The sequence below is a fragment of the Triturus cristatus genome, chromosome 6 (assembly GCF_964204655.1).
Source record: "Triturus cristatus chromosome 6, aTriCri1.1, whole genome shotgun sequence".
Lineage (NCBI taxonomy): Eukaryota > Metazoa > Chordata > Amphibia > Caudata > Salamandridae > Triturus > Triturus cristatus.
In genome coordinates, this window is record NC_140589.1 from 997,647,888 (window position 1) to 997,667,105 (window position 19,218).

General features: G+C 41.1%; 1 protein-coding gene across 1 annotated transcript in view; it reads right to left on the reverse strand.

The window, feature by feature from the left end:
• LOC146820909 (VIP peptides-like) overlaps nt 1–18,963 on the reverse strand; it is a 44,791-nt gene extending 25,828 nt beyond the window's left edge. Inside the window, exons 1-3 of the mRNA XM_085611787.1 lie at nt 18,557–18,963; nt 16,878–16,994; nt 3,686–3,826 (exon numbers count right to left, since the gene is read on the reverse strand). Of these exons, the coding sequence (XP_085467913.1) occupies nt 3,686–3,826; nt 16,878–16,984 (248 nt within the window). The 5' untranslated portion in view covers nt 16,985–16,994; nt 18,557–18,963. The remainder of the gene's footprint in view (nt 1–3,685; nt 3,827–16,877; nt 16,995–18,556) is intronic.
• Between the last annotated feature and the right edge of the window lie 255 nt (nt 18,964–19,218).

The window sequence follows — 19,218 nt, forward strand, 5'->3', positions numbered from 1 at the left end:
TGGGCCTAACATACTTTAAACGGTTTGGCAAAGTTTACCAAAAAAGTCAATCTGAGCCAAACATAAATTAATTTAAATACATTTCATTCCAATGGCTTTGGCCTCGTTGTGTCTCAATGGCGAGGGGCGGCTTGAGAATATTGTGTCACAAAGGCACATGCAATTGAGGCTTAGGAATCATTTTTATATTTTCTGGATCCAATTGGGGAGCGGAAGATTGAGCCCCGGTTGGAGTGGGAGTTTGAGAGCCATGCCTGAACACACCTATGCTGCTTAGGGCAATTCAATGAGGGAGAACAAAGTGACTGGAAGTGAGTACTCACACAATCGTAATTATGGGCAACTGGTCTGGATACATTCAATTCCATTGTTCTATGTGCTAATCTGCACAGACAATTTGTACTTACTGGTCAAACTTTGTTTGCTACAATTCCTACCTGTCAGGCAAAGGCTTGTCCTCTTCTCTTCAGTGGGGTGCATGAATGATGCAGACCCCTGGATATTAAGGAACACGCAGCAGGCTGTTCTTTTCTTTGGTATTTTCTCACATGTAAATCTAATACAGGCAGACATAGAGCTGATGATCAACATCTCCGTTATGCCTTAAGTAGAAAATGTGGAGCCAAGATGGTCTTGTTGGTTAGGACCCCTATAGGGGTATAGCCCCTACATTCACACTCACTCCAAGGGTACCGGGCTGCTGGCATTACTTATTCCCATCCTGATCTGGCCTGCATATATATGTTTTATGTTCTTGGTTGTCTGACAGAGACCCTGACTTTTAAAAATGAGACAATAGAGACAGGGACAGTTAAATAGCAGGGCATCCACATAGGTCCTGATGAAAGCCCTGAAACCTTAGCGGCCTAACCACGAGGGCTGAAACACGTCAACATAGATTACAGTGTAGGGATAGTAAATTAATTTATTAACATTCACCTAATTTTTTAACCATACAAGAAGCATCCAGTTTTAAAGGGATACTGTGGTGTCCTTGAGGTATTTTTACGTTTACACTAGGAGACCCCATCGAATGTAGTATCACAAGTGCTCTCTGGAAAATGGCTGAACCCATTCTGGTTAATAGGAACAAGGGTGCAAACCCATGATGAAGCATGACACCAATGGGGCATGTGAGGGTCAATAAGACCTAAGCTAGGTCTTTCCTTTGACGTTTTTGGTCTAGCCAAATGGTGACTAGTGACAAATAGGTGATAGGACATTCCCAGAGGGATATGTAGTAACCAAGGAGGCAGTAACCTGTATCCCATCACAAATCTCTTTCCTTCTCAGAGGTTGTAAGAACGTTCTAGGGAACAGGTTTATAACAGTCAAAATGATAGCCATGAAGTGCAGTGTTTGCAAAGTGCAAGAAGTCATAAGAGTAAGGTTACTAAAAACGTTCCTTTGTCACTGTTGGACATACACGAGAGACCATCCACCAAGCAGGGTTTAGACAAAGTCAGACTTTTCAAGAAGATGCATAGCTCAGAAAGGTAAATGTTTAATTTGTGCTCTACACAAGTGATGACCATGTAATGTTTGAGTGTGATTAATACCAGGGTGGTGGCCAAATTTTGCCAGAGGAATTTTCAAGAAAAGTAATTCCTAAAATCAGAATAAGAGACAATGGAGTTCAGTTAGTCTCCGAGGAGATGTGTTGGCTCATAAAGGACATAGAAGTGACTTTTTTAACGATTCCCCAGAGGAAGAATCTGTCGAGAAAATGAATGGTTCACTGAAAGCTTGTGTGCATAGGGCTATAAAGATTTTGTGCCTGTGAGAAGTGTATTGAGAGAAATGGTATGGGACCGTAGAACAACCCCAAGGGCCGTATCACTTCTCTGCCATTTGAAGCACTGAAAAGTGTGTGCGCGTGCATGTTTAACACACTTTGGGGACAGAACTCCCCGGGAAAGATGGCAATGATGCTCTTCCCATGTATCGGTCATTCAAGGCTCCACCCCTTTTTAGTGGGTTTCCTTGGTAAATGCTTTCCATTTCCGACACCCTATGACATACTTAATGTATACATTTGGTTGATCATAGCTCTCACGTTTTTAGGTGTTTACAAACATATATTTCCTACACAGGGTTGGTAACTCATGGCAAAACCAGGCAAACACCACTTCTGCAAGGATCGTGGTGCTAAGGGGACTAGTTCCAGTAGGGCGTTTAGCTACTTCCAAGCATGTGCATCAAAAAATATCAGTATTATTATTTGATCTGGTGTATAACCTACCTCAGCATCCAGGCTTGTGTGGAGTTAGAACAATAAGTACAGAGTCCATTACAGTTAAGGACTGGTCCTCATACATATACGTATGGACTTTTGTGTGTGTGTGAAACTGTATGTCTGTTGGACAATTGTTGAACCCGCCATAATTTAAACATGAAAGACATCTCCAATATTTCTATATGATTCTTTACATATTGTAAATGGTATTATATGCAAAATACAGTATAGCAACAATGGGGAACTAAGAACTTTAATCTTCTTAAACATTCAGATAATAAACATTGTGCTAGTTTTTGAGTGATCATTCCCTTTCCTGAATCTTGAGGTTTAGATTTGCGAACCAATGCCTCTTGATTTTGTGCTGGTGCTGAGAAGCTTTGTAGACATCTGGGGCCATATTATGGACAGTGCCCCAGGGGCACAATGGGCATTTGTGCCCGCTTTCTGCACCCCTGGGGCATTATGGTATTACAGAAAGGGCTGCATGAGCTAGGGCGTCCCCTTCTATAATATTGATAGTGCTGACGCACACAAAACGCCAGCGCTATTTGCAGGAGGCATTCCATCATTTACATGGGGGCATGCCCGTGCAAATGGGGAAATCCCATTGCCTCTGCGCCCGTGCCGTATTACCGACGCAGGTGTCAAGGCAAAGAAGCACTCAGGAGGTGCACTGACAGTACTCCACCTCAAAGGTGGAGCACTATCAGTGCGTCGCCTGGTGGCAGCCCTCTGGCGGAGAGAAAGGGCGTCCCATGGATCCCCCCAGATATCCCCCGGCAGGCGGGTGCAGTCACTGACTGCACTCGCCTGCAAGGGGATCTATAATCCCCATCAAAAGTGAAGGTGGGTTGCCGTCTGCAATGTGAAAACACGGAGCGGCTGATTGCAGCCGCACCGGTTTTCCCATGAATGCGCTGCCCTCAGGGCAGCGCATTCCCTATAATGCAGAGCATTTCCCATCATTTTGCTGGGCGCACCTTTAATAAGGTGCACCTAGAGCAATGTAGGGTAATAAGCTGCATCTATAATGCGGCCCCTTATTCTATTGTATCTATAGTTCTGGGTACAATGGCAACTGAGATTTGGAATAGATCAACAGCCGGGTTTAGAGGATGGATGGACGGATGGATGGAAGGATGGATAGATATGATAGTGCATTATGAATGAATGACTTTGAATATAAATACAGACACATATATATCAATTGAATGATTGAGAGATAGGTAAAAAGATAAACAGAGACAGATAGCTTAAGATAGATAGATAGATAGATAGATAGATAGATAGATAGATAGATAGATAGATAGATAGATAGGTAGGTAGATAGATAGGTAGGTAGATAGATAGATAGATAGATAGATAGATAGATAGATAGATAGATAGATAGATAGCCTGCTTACATAGAAAATCATATATCACATTGTGGTGTGTCAAAATACGCACCTGCCTATTGGTCTTGTCATGTCAAGATATAGTTTATCATTTTCTGGCAAAGTATTTTGCAAAATATCTGCGTCAGCTTTCAGTGAACCTGGAGACTGATCAGCTTCATTATCTCCATCAAATGGCATTCTATTCCCCAACCTGTTGGAGCACAGAGTGGAAAGACATCTATTATTCTTGACACCACGTATAAAACATTGACTTATCGACTTATTTTTAGAGAGATTGAGCTCACAGTGCTACTTAATCAGGGCTAGTGTTAATCTGTATTGTATTTGGAGGTTTTTGGATAAACACTTTTCAAATAAAACACGTTTATCTTATCCTAAATTATCTAAACAAACAAAACATTACAGTGCTGACAACAAAGGCAAGGAACAAATGCTGATTCTTGTTGATAACTTCGATTTAGTTAGGAAATGTGACCCTTCATCCCAGTTAATCATGACAGTGCACACCACAATTACAAATATTTTAATTTAAAAAAAAATTGTGCAATCCTCCTTCACTAGGCCATCACTCACAGTCGGGCAGAAAAACAATCACAGCCCTAAATAATACACTTCTCTCTGCATGTTTTTCTGAATTAAAAACAAGGGCTCCCTTATTTAGGTACCAAGATGAGTAGAAACTAAGTGCAAAAAAGTGAGTTTTCTGCATAAAACTTTCCATGAGGAAATTAAAGAGCTGAACTTTTTTGGGAAATGTTTGGAACATTCGTCAAATATCACCAACGTTATTAGACTAACAAAAATGCATTTTTAAATGTAGCCTAATAAAACCATAACATACAAAGGCTCTAATGGCTCCTGTGTATTATATATGTTCAAAGTTATGTTATGCTTTTCTTGTTTCTTGACTGTTATTTCTTGTGAATATATACCTTGTTAAAAAGGGCTTTCATGTATACTACTTTGACAAAGACGTAGCAGAATGTAACGCATCAGAAACTAAACAATGTGCATTTTTTGAACGTTGCCCTTTTGTCACTGCTAATATACGGATTACTGGAATGATGGAGACGTAAACCTTTTATATGTTTTGCCGAAGACTTCACGTTATACCACTGAATACCATTACTTGTGTCTGTCATAAATGTACTGACTGTGCACCCCAGGCGATAGTGTCACCCCTGCTAATGAATGTGTGTTTAGGACACACTTAAATATGTTCATGAAAATGTAACCTAAAAGCTTATGGTTTGGGGTTTTAAGTTATTTTGATACTTGACAGAAGCAGCCAGAGACACATTTACATTGAATTCTGTATAAAACCATCAAAAGAGGGAAGTATGTGATACAAGTAACACACTTTGAATGATTCTGTTCTGTCCCCGGATTATTTTCTTATTGCAAAACTCAATGTATTGAGCTTCTGCTAACTAAATACACTAGATAAAACTCCAGGAATTTTCTGAGGCATATATAAAGCTTTTATCGTTGATTTTATTATACAAGTAGATGCAAGAAGTAAGAGAACCAATGTAGGGAAAATCAGAGAGATGAAGAAGGTGAATACAAGACTTCAGGAATCCAGTATAGGATTGTAGCATTGGTCCCAAGCGGGCTGAAGCACCTCATGCATATCAACGACACAAAACAGGAAAAGTTCTGGGATTTTTTGTTTGCAAAAATGAATAGGTAAGTATTTAGCAGGTGTTTAGAAGTTTTATAAATCTAGTAAAAGCAGTGATAGGCTAGTATTCCTTGAAACATACCAGAAGGATGTATAGCTAGGTGGTACGTAGTCTGTCTCCGATGGTGGAGGACTTTACATATAATGGAGACACCACCAATGGGAAGCTGATGATCAGGTTGGCCCTAGCCTTGGTGGATAGGGTACCAGCTGCCAAACTCTAAATCAGGCCCTTTGTCTTGGTTAAAGTAATATAGAACCTTGTTACCAGTTGCCACTTTTAATAATAATGGGTTTGTTACTCGCTTCAGTATGTTTTTAAAGATTGCATTTTGGATTTCAGGAAAAGGGGAATAAATAGTTATTTATATTTCAAAAGATTTCAGCTTAAACTACCCCCTCAGAGGCCTCTGGACTTAGAGATCAATGGAGTCATTAACAGTGTGGCTAACAGGAATCATGTAGGACCTGACTCTATAAGAGCAGAACAATTTAAGAAGTTAAATCCTCTGATGAGTACACTTCTTATTTTCTATTTAATACTATGTTGCAGAGTGTTAATAGCAAGCTTCTGATATGAGTTACGTGTTTTTAAATCTAAAACAAGAGGGGGATTCAGATCTTATCTTGGGAAAGAGCAAGCAAACATGAGCAGGAAATCCTACCTTTCAGTAAACATAATGCTCAGGAAGGATTCATTAGTGGGTAAAATATTAACGAAAATGTGTTTGATCAATTCAGTGGACAAGTTAAATAGAAATGGGCAGAAGGGGTAATGTAGCCATTATTTCTTATTAGGAAAGTTAAAAAAGATATTACACAATGCATAAATAAAATGGATGTCACTATGTACAGATAATAAGAATTTTACACTAGCATCTTTTAAAATCATAGCAATTTTTTTTTTCAAACCACAGTATCTCAACAGTGTAACCAGGAGTAAGAGTGCCCATCCAATCCCTCATGCCTATATTCTTTTTATCCTGCAAAATTGCGGTTCATTCTATATAATGGAGAGTTCCCGGCCACAAAAAAACATGGCTATTGACATTCACAACAGTAGTTATGCAAATGGAACCTCTACGCCGATGTTCCAGAAAACTTTGGAAAAATATTTTTTACTTGATCATGAAGAGAATCTTTAAATGTACCTGTAATAAATAGATAACAACTTTATTATTTTAAGTTGCTTAGTTCCCACATGTATTTTACTTAGCTGGCTAAGAGTCTGACTCACTAACAACTGATGCATTAGTAGGTGTGATTTATTCTTGCTGTCCTCTTGGGTAGCTCATGAATGTCTGGAGTAAACCAGGACTACTCCTGGTTTACTTTTGGCTTGCTACTGAAATTTAGGGGTGCTGTCTAGAATTCGTCACAGAAGAATATTTGAGAATCGGCAGCCATTTGTATAAATATTCATACGGCTCAATATCAGCAGAGGTTCCTTCAGAAATATATTTCTTATAAACCAAGCAGACGGAATATTTTGCACTCTTAAACATTGAAAGAAATTGGGTTTTTTGTGTGTGTGAAAACCCTTCTCAAGACACAACCACAATCCTTGTTAGAGTGATCCACAAAAGTCACTAAATTAGCCTGTGCTTAACACTATGGTAGCTTTGAACAAAAACAGTTAGGCTTAACTTAGAGGTGGTGTGTTAAATATTTATGAAGCACACAAACTGTAATAAAGTGAAAAACACCACAAGAACACTTTCACGCCAATTTAGAAAAAAAGAGTAAAATGTAATAAATAAGTAGACACCAATACTAATTAAATCCAATCAGCAGAACCGGCGATGTGCAATTTTAAAAGTTCAAGTAAAAATAGTGCCAAGAAGCAGAAAGAGCTAATTGTCACGTTAGCCTGGAACAAATAAACAAGATCAGGCTGACTGTATTGGAATGTTGGCCAGATGCAGGGAACTGGTTAGTCCCGTTGACAAAGATACCTTCTCAAAGTTTGGCGCACAGAGTTCAAAACTGAGGGATTTAACAGAAGGAGCTCAACTGATGCCAGCCAAGGTTCCAGGACCTGAAGAGGTACCTCTTGGGTTCAGGAACTGACTCCAACATGTGCCAGCAAGGTTCTTTTAGGTCCAGACAGACCCAGTTGCAGGTCCAGTTGCAACAGTTGAGCTGGGCAGTTTCAGGTAGGCATCTGGAACGTTTGTTCTCTGTAGCTCCAAACAGGTGGTCAGCCAACTGATCCATTGAGTCACTCTGGTAGTCCTGGGATCAAGCAGCCAGGCAGACCTCAAGCAACAGGGCAGTCCTCTGAAGGTACAATGCAGGCCTCAAGCAGCAGGGAAGTCCTTTGGTAGCAGCAGGGCAGTCCTCTGAGGTATAAATCAATCCTCAAACAGCATAGTAGGCCTCTGAAGTACAAGGCAGTCCTTCTGCTCCTCTGCAGGTCCAGGAGTGAACTGAAAAGTGTGTCTGAGGGTCCTAATTTTATATCTAATTTTATACCTGGTGGCAGTTTCGAACTGGAAGACAGTTCTGGTGTTTTACCCCCACAGAGGGTACTGGAATTCCCTTCCTCGAATTCCAGGGTCCGAGAGGTCTGGGGTGACAAAAAAGGTGTATGAATTTCTTTGTGAGTGCGCTGAGGAAGCTCCTTTGGAATGTAAGTGGGGCAGGGAACAGCTCCGCCCCTCCCATCCTGGCAGGATGGCCCATGCCACGTCCTCTTTATTCTTAATGTCTGGGAGAAATACACAAAGTTCAGCTGTCACTCTAATCACAGTCATGGGACCCATGACACAGACTGTGGGCACTAAATGGTTAGGACAAGAAAATGCCACCTTTCTAAATGTGGCCTTTGTCAGAATTGTGACCTAAAATTTGACTTTAACATTACAGAGGATGTTAAATTACAATTCTTTAGAGAACAAACATGATATTTCTAGCAGTACCCAAACAAACGTTGTCACATATTACATGTAATAAGGTTACCCATTGTTATCTTATGGGAGAGGTAGACCTCACAGTAGTGATAAATGAATTTGGAAGCTTTTCACTACCAGGACATATAAAAAATAAAAGTACATGTCCACCCAGTACACTCACCCCTGCCCTATGGGCTCTTGAGGGCATACCTTAGGGGGTCACTTATATCTATTCAAAAGGGAGGTTTGGAATAAAAAAAGGTAGGTTTTGCCAGGTCGAATTGGCATTTTAAAACTGCACCCATTCTCCAATGGTAGGCCTGAGACATGTTTAAAAGGCTACTTAAGTGTGTTGCCACAACAAGTAATGCAGGCCAACTAGTAGCATTTAATGTACAGGGCCTGAGCACATGTTGCACCACTTTACTAGAGACTTACAAATAAATGGAATGTGCCAATTAAGTGTAGTCCAATGTTATCATGTTTTAAGGAGTGAGCACAAGAACGTTAGTGCTGGTTAATAGTGCAATAATGCACAAAGACCCAAAGGCCAACTACAGCGGGGTTCAGGAAACGGGAGGGATGAAAGCAAAAAGTTTGTGGGTGACATTGAAGAGAGGGCTAAGTCAAGCAAAAAATTAGTAAGTGGAATTTTCAGTTTAGAATCTGGAGCAAACTATACAATCCTATTTTAAACATATACCAAAGACATTTGTGTTGAAAAGCGCATCTAAGTGTTGTCATGAAGAAGTAGGGTATGCTCTTTACTCGAGGCAACTGATTTAAATACAGCTCCAGCACTCTATATGTAGAGTATGAACTAACTTTTTATCTAACTACTATGGATGTATAAAAGACTTATAAATTTGTTCCACTACTCATCCTAAGCTGTTCCTAATTGCAGTAGAATTAATTCATGTGATTATGAGGAACGACCCAGTGAATAAAGATTAAAATAAGAAAGCTATCAGTACAAGATAAAATCTCAACTTTAATTTTCAGTGCTTAAATTAGCTAGCCAGTCAGTACCAAGACAAATTTTTTAAATGACAGATTTTTTAGAGTTTCACAGGCCCTAATCTATTTTATTTAAATTTAAAATAAATGAAAAGCCCATTCCATATCAAAGGAACCAGAGCTCTTTACAAAATTACAAAATTGTGAGTAAAGAAACAAAACAGAGAATAATAATTAAAAAATAATAATGATAATAGTCATTATAAATTGCACAGCACATACATAAACAATTCAATTACTGTGCATGTTAAGTGAAAAAGATGAAATTTCAACAGCATCCTAAAATGAAAACAGGCAGAATGTGCTTCGCCAGAAGGGAGCTCTACTATGTGATTGCAGACCCCAGTAGAAACTTGAGCCAAGACCTTTCATTTGTGAAGTATTTTATATCTAGCAAAGAATGAGAACTGCTGCTCTCCAGAGACAACCATTGTTGAGCCAGATAACCCAGCCTACCAAGAGGGATTGCAGTGGGGTAGTGAATATCTATGACCAGCCTGATGAAGGAATACAGCAGCTCATTTAAAGTGGACAAGGACTAACTCCATCTGAGTAGAGCACTCATATTATCCAGGACTGATATGGAAAATGCCTGGACAGCTGTTTTCAGATCTTTGATGGGATGTACAATTACAATTCTTTTTAACTATTGACATTTCCTGAGAGAAAATGTTAAGTCTATGGTAAAATCCAAGGTAAAACTCTGTTCCTTAGTATGAGGCACCAATGTTGATTAAATCTGACAGTAGATAACCCAGGCAGCCATTGCTGAACTGGCAATAAAGAGGATGAGGAAATGAATGGCAGGAACTTTTGGCCAGTTGCATTATCACATTGGTTGAATAGTACTGAATGTTGCGAACCAACCTATATACTAAGAGGTCAGTTTGGAACTGAAGTGTACCGCAATCCAACACACATAATTAGTATTTATCAAGTGGGTCGCAAATTGTGACTCAGTCGAATTGGATACAGTCACAAAGGTGGTGGTCTACAAATGCCTGTGATTGTATTTAAATAAAGAAACCTTTTTTAAGCAGCCTGATTTCCTTAAAGGAAATACGACCACTTTTTTGGAAAAAAATGTTTTCCCATTTAAAAAATGTCTAGGAGAGTAAGCTACTGTCCCTAGGACTACTGCCTACTTTTACAGAAACATTTTCCACAAGTCACCCATGAACTTTTGCAGATGAGCTACCACTCCATTTTGGGGCAGCGTTTCAATAATTTGCAACTGGGATTAGGGTCACAAACCATTGATACATTGGATCCAAATGATATATATGGACGGGACATGAAAACACAATTGTTCCAAATACTGAGTTGGTATCTAGACTTAATCCCATTTTAGGAGCCAGCAAAACTTAACAGACTTGTAAAATAGTATTGAAACATAGGAAAACTCTGGTTTGCGTTTTCAAACTTTAACCATAAAAAGGACAGTACTTCTGCCCCTTTGTCCTTTGCGTGTTCAAATGAAGTTGATAAACAGTGTGCTCAATTGTACACAAATTTTGCATGTCACGGTTCTAGACCGAGATAAACTTTCTTACACCAGTAGAAGTGACAGGTGGAATCCTGTGAAGTCTCAACATTCAGTGCCAGATCTATTAAGGACTTGTGTTGTTGTTGCATGACACAAGTGATTGAAAGGCAGCACAAGTTCTTAAATGGTATTTACAAAGCAACGCAAGAGGCTAATTGCATCGGCTTGCATGACTTTCTAAAAAAATGTAATGCAATGCAGTGGCTTCTTTTGCGTTGTTACATTTCCTAATGGTAGGCATTCCAAAGGTGGAGCATGGGCATTCTCATGCATCCACCCATGGAATTTGACACAATCTCAGATTAATTTAGGGTAGTAAGCCTGGGATTGCACCAAAATGGTATGACTACCACAGAGAGGCTAAACAAGGAGAAATATCTTTTAAGTGATTTGTTAGGCTCATTTGAAGATTACTAATGTATTATTAAGTTCTGGTTCATGGGTGCCTTGTGCTAACTTAACAGTGAGGTTGATGTCACCTACCACGATCACGCTGTATGAGTATCGTGAGTAAAAGGTGAAGAGGTGCAGAGGACCAGGGGCATATTAGGAAACCATGCTTTCAATACAAATGTTGAACTTTGACATGGACATATACAAAAGTGATAAGCTTTGTTAGACGTTTAGGTTAATTTCTATTGTTCAGAAATGTAACTGTTTTAATACAACAGTGGCAATCTATGGAATCTATCATGTATACATGTATGTGTGTGTGTGGAATTGTGGTATTTGTTTAGTGTGAACTTAGCCAAAGGCAGCAGACAATTGTTTAGAATGTCACAAGTGTTATAACAACCTGTTAATGTGCAATCAAGAGGGTGTTAATAGTAAAAGGATTGAGCTGTGGACTTCTTATTGGAGAAGGGATTTGACATTCACTATTCAAAGACTGGATAGAAATGGTCTTGCACAAAAAGACCTGGACAGACAAATCATCTCATAGAGAAAAACACGTCCCATCATCTGCTTCACATGAGGTGCATGTAGATCTAGAAATCAAGGTAAAATGAATTTCCTTATCAAGCATCCCATGGAAAATGTGTAGTTTTAGTGTCAGCTGTCAACATCAAATTGCTGTGCTGTGGAGTCCGGGGGCCACTTATTGTAAGAAACTATCACAAAAAAACAACCCATACTAATCAGTAAATGGGAGAAAGAAATATATGATGGAGCAATTTGCCCAAGGGTAAAAAATGTAGATAATAAAAAGGACTGGAATATGACTGGCAAAATTATAATTAATAATGCTTAATTAAGTCAGAGGGAACACAGCAGACTTCATTTATTGAATTACTTTAAGCACTGAATTTTGTGTCAAACTTGCTACTATTCTCAATAAACTGGCTAATAACTCGATTACTTTCTGCACGCATTGGACATACAAATGTGTCCATCTGTTAAAGGTGTTGTTAGTCTGCTATGTTGGTGACTAAGGGAATTACACAAATACGCTAAAGGTAAATGTACTGGAGTTACAATACTGAGAATACAGAAGTATCCATTTTCCTGCAGTCATAGATGATAAAATATATGAGGCCATTATTGCATATAATGTTAGAAGCTCCGAAACCAATTGACTTAAATCTGCCTTGCTGGAATTCCCTCAGAGTAACTGACAATATGGTTGGATTTAAGGTAAGGAAACTGGGTGGGGCACAAGAGGATAATGAATGTAGGGCATCAGCCAACTTTAAGACAAATGTATCAACATAGCCCTAGGGGAAAGGATTCGTGCTTCACAAAGGCGCCTTATTGTGTTGACTAATTCAAGCCAAAGTTATTAGACTTTGTTAGGACTTGTAGGTACACCAGGCATACTCATGGCAATCAAGAGCAAGGCAGCGTACTACAAGCATAACTCACACCTACAATGTATAACAAAAGGGACCATTCAGTTTTCTCATATGTGGGATACTGACAAGAATAAATATGAACTTGTGTTTTTATGTTTTTTTTTAATTTAATTACTAAGCACTCCTACACCCACGGCCACAATGGTGTAAAGAACTAGGAAATGGAGTGGAGGGCAGACTGGCACTCCAGACAAGGTAAAGCATACAGAGGATTCACAAAAAGATGCATTTTTAGCTTTCACTTTAAGAGGAGAAGACCCTCAACGCACCTTAGATCCAACAGTAGATCTTTCTCAAGCTTAGGGCCTTGAACACAGAATGATTTGCCTCCACAATGGTTGTGCGTCTATATAAATACACTGGAAATATTTCGGGAAAGTTTGTATATTGATACAAGGCCATGACATTGTTCTCTGTCGCAAAAACAGTCTTTTAACGAATGTCATAGTCTCACTCATCCCTCCACACTGATGCACATCTCAACATCGTAAGAGGTATGGCACAGCGGCCGGGGCGACTGATGCCGGAACACGGGGGCTCAGGGTTCGATCACCGGCGGCAGGTCAGCCCAGCACCATGTGACTCTGGGCAATAGCTCACTTAATCTTCCCGATGGCCCTTGACGCCTTCGGGTAATTGTTTGCGCTTTACAAATACTGGATTTACATTTATTTAACATATCTTTAAAACAGGAAGTGCGCTTTCTTCACTTATTCAAACTAATCAAGACAATGAAATTGTAAAATGGACGACTGACCCTCGTTATCTGCAGAGAGGTATGCATCCTCGTGGGACACTCCTTTTTCATGTCTAGGGCTCGAATAATCAGCCTTGCTGCTATACATTTGGAGTAGATCGCAGACACCTCGCAATTATACATTCTTTCATTGTACACATTGATTACAATTGCATTGTAGGCATCTAGCAATGTACATAAAAACACTCTTGCACCTACGATGTAGTCGGCACTTCCATTTTATTGTGATACGTCTTTCACAAAAAGTGTTTGTGTCCTGTGCACGCAACTTTTTGTGAGTCTAGTAATATTTTGTAAACTAACCTATGTACTAATAGGTTGGTTCACAAAATACCGAATCCGAGGAGGCCACATAATGACCAGCCCAAATAATATTCATCAAGCAGATCGCAATGCGCGACCCATTGTGATTGGCTGCAATCACAGGGATGGTGCCCGGTAAGGGTCAGAAGACCACCATCCCTATGGCTACATTAAGAACTGGAAATATATTTTTAAAGCAGCCTGTGTTCCTTGAATAAAGCAGCGATGCATTTCATGGGAGACCAGGCTGCTGCCTTCTCCCCTCGGGGCTCCCAACACAATTACCATGGGGGAGTGATTCTTAAGGGACCCCTTCACCCTTGCAGATCAGCTACCACCTCAACTCAGGGTCAGTAACTCATCAAGGGTTTGCAACTACAATTGCAGTCATAGACCATTAATGCATGCCTTTCAGAATCAGAAGTAGGTGGGGGATGTCCCTTTCACACCTCCTCCTATTTGCAGTTTGCAAAGGATTGCAAAACTCCTTTCATGAGTTATATTAAGGGGACTTATAAAGCGCATTGTTGCCCCAAAAAAGGGGGTTTCCCAGCACTAGACCTTGGCGATGGATGAGCTGTAGCCAACAGCCTAACAGGAAGGACAGGCATTAGAACGGTGAAAGAATCTTCCGCTCATGAAATGGCTTTTGTAATAAAGTAGCCCTTTCAAACCCTATGATTTTGTGAATAACAGGGATTGCAACCACAAAAGAACTTTGCAACTACTAATGAACAGTGGTGTAATGCTTAGGTATATTGGCACCACTCAGGAGAATAACACAAGTATTTGTACATAAAACCACTTATTTGGATAACGGTGCTGTAAGGTGAGGAGAACAACCAACCTCCCCAAAATAGCTGCCAAAGCCAACAAAATATACAAAGAAATCCTCAGCACACGTCATAGGTGTATCAACAATTTGTTAAGTGCATGACGTAAGCACACATTATACACAAGTTATTTCAATTCCTATTTTCTTTCTTTATTCTTTTGGTCTTGCTTCAGACAGCCAACACGTGTTTCGTCGCTTACAAAGGGAAATCATCCCACGACTTTCTGAAGGCTATGTCCTTTTTGATAAAGACCTTTCTTTTGTGGTGATATTTCCAACCCGCAAAGGAATTCAGTATCTTGAGAGATGTCAATAAGGCAGTCCATGCATCTGAGGGATCCTATTTTGCCCCCAATTCTTGAGCTTGTGAGTCCGACGGCCTCGTCCCAAACGTCGAAAGATACTGAATCCCTTTGTGGGTTGGAAATATCACCACAAAAGAAAGGTCTTTATCAAAAAGGACATAGCCTTGAGAAAGTCGCGGGACGATTTCCCTTTGTAAGCGACGAAACACGTCCTGGCTGTCTGAAGCAAGACCAAAATAATAAAGAAAGAAAATAAGAATTGAAATAACTTGTGTAAAATGTGTGCTTACATCGTGCACTTAACGAATTGTTGATACACCTATGACGTGTGCTGAGGATTTCTTTGCACAAAAGAACTTTGTCCACCAGGCCTTAAAAAAAAAACAACAACACCTAAATGAAAGTTAGTAAGGTGTGGTAGGTAAATAATGCTTGACAAAAATGAGAAGTGTATGTATTTTTAACTGCTTTGTGGTTGGCTAGTAAAGGAAACACACAATGAATGTTGTCACCAAACAGACATCATGCTTTTCCTGACCGCTGGTGAGTTACGACTGGGTAAATACCTATAGAATACCATGTGAAAGCAAAGCTCTGGAATAGGCTGTGTTAAAATCTACAGAACTATCTATTCTATTGTGATTGCACCCATAGCCTTGAAAAGTGATACTACAATGTACTTTTGCTTTATGTGTATTATATTTACCTATATATAGATTCATGTTTAATTTTGGGGGGAAAATAAATCAAACGTTTTGTGTAAAACTTGGCAAAGAGTACCTGATTATTCTCGTTATATTAGCTAGCTCCTGCAACTCTAGGCAGAGTCTCATAACAAGTGTTCAAATGAGGTAGGCGAGTTCATGGCATTTTCGGTAAGCTGTGAGTTATGACATAGTTAAATGAATATTGAATGGAACAAAATAGACCACAGATGTGAGAGACCAAAACTTACGGTGCTTTCAACGCTCCGGAGGCTTGCAGTTATCACTGACTTTTGGGGTTTAGGGATATTTTTGTAAAGCTTGGGTCTCTTTTAGAGATAGATCGTAGCTGAAAAATACCCAATTTGTATAGGAAACTTGATTTAAGGGGAAATCCACATGCTAAATTTCCTCCATTACAGGGACAGTATGGTGGAGGAAATTCAGCGGGTGGATTTTAAACCATATTTAGATTTTCTTTCAAATGCTGGAGAACTTTGGCTTATCACTAAACTCTAAATAAGACCTAAATGCGCATAAGGCAGGGTCACTGGACTATATCAGGCCATTTACTGGGCCCTTCAACAAGTACTCTTAGAAGCTCCCAAAGCAAGGTTACTTAGACCCTCATTTAGAGTTTGGGAATTGGGGCACAGTTACTCTGTTACAAACCTGATGGATAAGTGAATTATATCCAAAGGCACTTGAAACAAGCAGACAGGATATCCATCACGTTGTGATAGAGTAACCCATCCACTCTAAATCCGGCCCTTAATTGTTGCCATGGAAATTACATCTTAGGCTGTGGTCATCTGGCGATTTCTACTTTGGAAAGGTGGCAGCCAAGCAGTGCTTAATTTGTGCCAGTGTTTGTGGGTGGTTGGCGCTGTCACTCATCTTTGTGGAACGAACTTGTGTTTCATTATCAGACGTTGGCTCAGACCAAGAGAGAGACAGAATGGATTCAAAGAAGGAGAACTTGAGAACGAGGGGGGGACAGTGGCAAAGGGGGAACGCATGGATGAAAAAACTTCAAGGGAGAGATAAAGACACAGGAAGTGTATAGTGTTGGACGAAGGAGGCATACAGTTGAATTAGTAGCAGGTAGCCTTGGGATTCGCCAATCCTAGCAGTAGGGAGGCATGCTCTTAAGAATTAAACTTTGGCCGGTGAACTATTTTTTTTATTTTTTACAAAGTATTGCAGACACGTCACTTTTTTTTAAGTGTATCTAATCTGAAGCAGGCAGTGAAGTTAACCATAAAACTAGATTCCTTAGGAACAGGGGTCTTTGGTCGTGGTCACTGTTGTCACAATGTTGCATTATTGATTTCAACACTTACCTCATGGCCGAGTACGTGCTCAACGCCGGCAGCGCGTGCGCCCGGAAGTAAAGGAAGCTAAACAGAGCGAAAGACAATAACAACTGCACGCTGCTCCGGTGCTCCATCGCTGAGGCTCTATCAGAGAAAATAAGAAACAAGCATCACTCACGTGCACGTTAGACTTTTTGATGGTATCAGTCGTTAAAAAGAGTCAACGCAAATATCTTTGTGTGTGTGTCAGTTTAGGCAGCTGCCAGTAGCAGAGGAAAGAAAAGCGCAGCGTAATGATGACATTAAAGACACTGCGAGCCCCGCACCTTCCCACGTGCGGCCAACCGCCAGAAAACCTTCACCAAGCGCAAATGTGTAAACCCTGGGGACACTGCTGCTCCGTGAGAAGATGCTACCATGCAAAGCACGGCTGCGCCTAGCGCGCGTGTGAGATGCGCAGGAGGCTTCCCGCGTCCTGAGTGTGGGTGCTGAACAGAAAGTTGAAGGGGACTGCTGAGACAGGGCACTGCCCGCGGCTTAATGGTGGGGACAAAACAAAAAACAATGCAACAGACGGGGGGATGGAGGCGCACTGCCTAAAGGTGGGGGCAAAATACAACGGAATAGATGGCGGAGTGGGAAGCATGCATTGGGGGAGGCAAAGTGGAAACGGAGGACTGAGTCCATGGACTATAGGGTGTGGGGTGCAAAGTGTCACTCCACTCCCTTGTTGGACGCAGGCTCCGAAACCATGCAATAGGTGTGTCTAGAGAAACGTTATTATTTCCCGGATTAAAGCGAGGGTGATGTCTGAGTCGAGGTGAAGCCCCCCGTCCCCAAACCATCCACCACTCCGGACCTTGCTTCTCACCGTGCAGTAGAAGGCGACACACGTTCCTAATATGCAACAATGCACAAGCCTATGAGACAAGGTAATCGGACCAGAGTTTTTTTAAATTGTTAAATCTGACTGGGTTTCTTAACAAAAGAGGCGCCCTTACCAACCCATTGCCGGAAACTAGAACGTTTAAATTCCAGCCTCAGCAAAGATTACGCCGGTAGCCCAACCAAAATAACCCGCATGTGCACAAGCTGCAATATGGCTGTCCTTTAACATTTAGGACACACAACAAGTATTAACAATTTAATAACAATAAGTATTAACGCTTTGAAACGTGGGTGCAAAGTGCCACAAACAGCCACATAACACTGTTATTAAAGTGCGCGTAGTACCAAGCGCAAACAAATCTAAGCTCTGTGCCCAAAGCTCAAACTGTCAACTTTTATTCTTAATGGTGGAATATAATGAAAACCATGCATTGCACAAAACTCAGATGTGTAAACGTGTCGAAAAGTGACATTCGCTTTAACAAAATGAGTAGTTAGTATCTTAAAGAGTCTCGTACAGTACACAGAGCCGCACGCGCTTTCATGAGGAGCCATAAGTCGCCGTCATGAGCGAGGTATTAAACGAGACGTCAAAGTGGAGGTCTCTTTTCAAGATCTAAATGTCATTATTTTAAAAGAACCGTGCCGCAGTTCCTAGTGAACACACCGAATTGTTTAGTGGGAACGATTGAGCGTTCCCGTTACTCTACTAAAGTATATCCATACAAAGTTTCCATTTTTTTCAATAAAAGTTTGCCAACAGTTCTTGTTTGTTCATAGAAGTTTATGTGCACAACAAAATGTGAATAGGTACTCACGATGTCAGCGTGGGATCGTCTGCCCTGCGACTGGGGCACTGCACCACCTTGGAAGGGCTGGGAAGGGTGCTGCCTCTACCCTGCGCTCTCAAACAGGTCACTCTCGGAGCTCCGCGGTGCTGAACCCGCCCTCAGCAGCGGGAGGTGAGAGTTTGGGCTGCAGAGAGCGCGCACGGGCCTCTTCTCCTGCTGCAGGTCCCTGTACCGAAGTCTCGCCTCTCCCGTGCTGCCAGCCCTCCTCCCTGCACAGCTCTGCTCAGCCATGGCAGGGGCTCGTTTTATAGAAGCCCACATCTGCCTCACAAAAGGCAATCGGGTTACTCGCGCCGGGAGACGTCACTGCTGCTCCCAGGGGCACTCCGCGGACGTCATCCACTCCCAGCGCGGAGCTGAGGCGCAGCCCACGTGACCCTCGGCACCGCGCACTGTACTGATTGGGGCCATTTGTTTTAATATTGATTTAGAACAATGAGAGGCATCCGTCGCGGGACGATTCCACCGTGAACGAGATCGTACATCTGAGTGAGGGCCAATAAATACCATGTGGGGCGACAAAGCTCAAAGGTGGTTCAGTGGGCTAATGCACCAGGCAGAGTTGCAGGTGGAAACTGAAAGTCGTGGGTGCAAATGCTGGCAAGGGTGTTCAGACTTTTATCCTTATG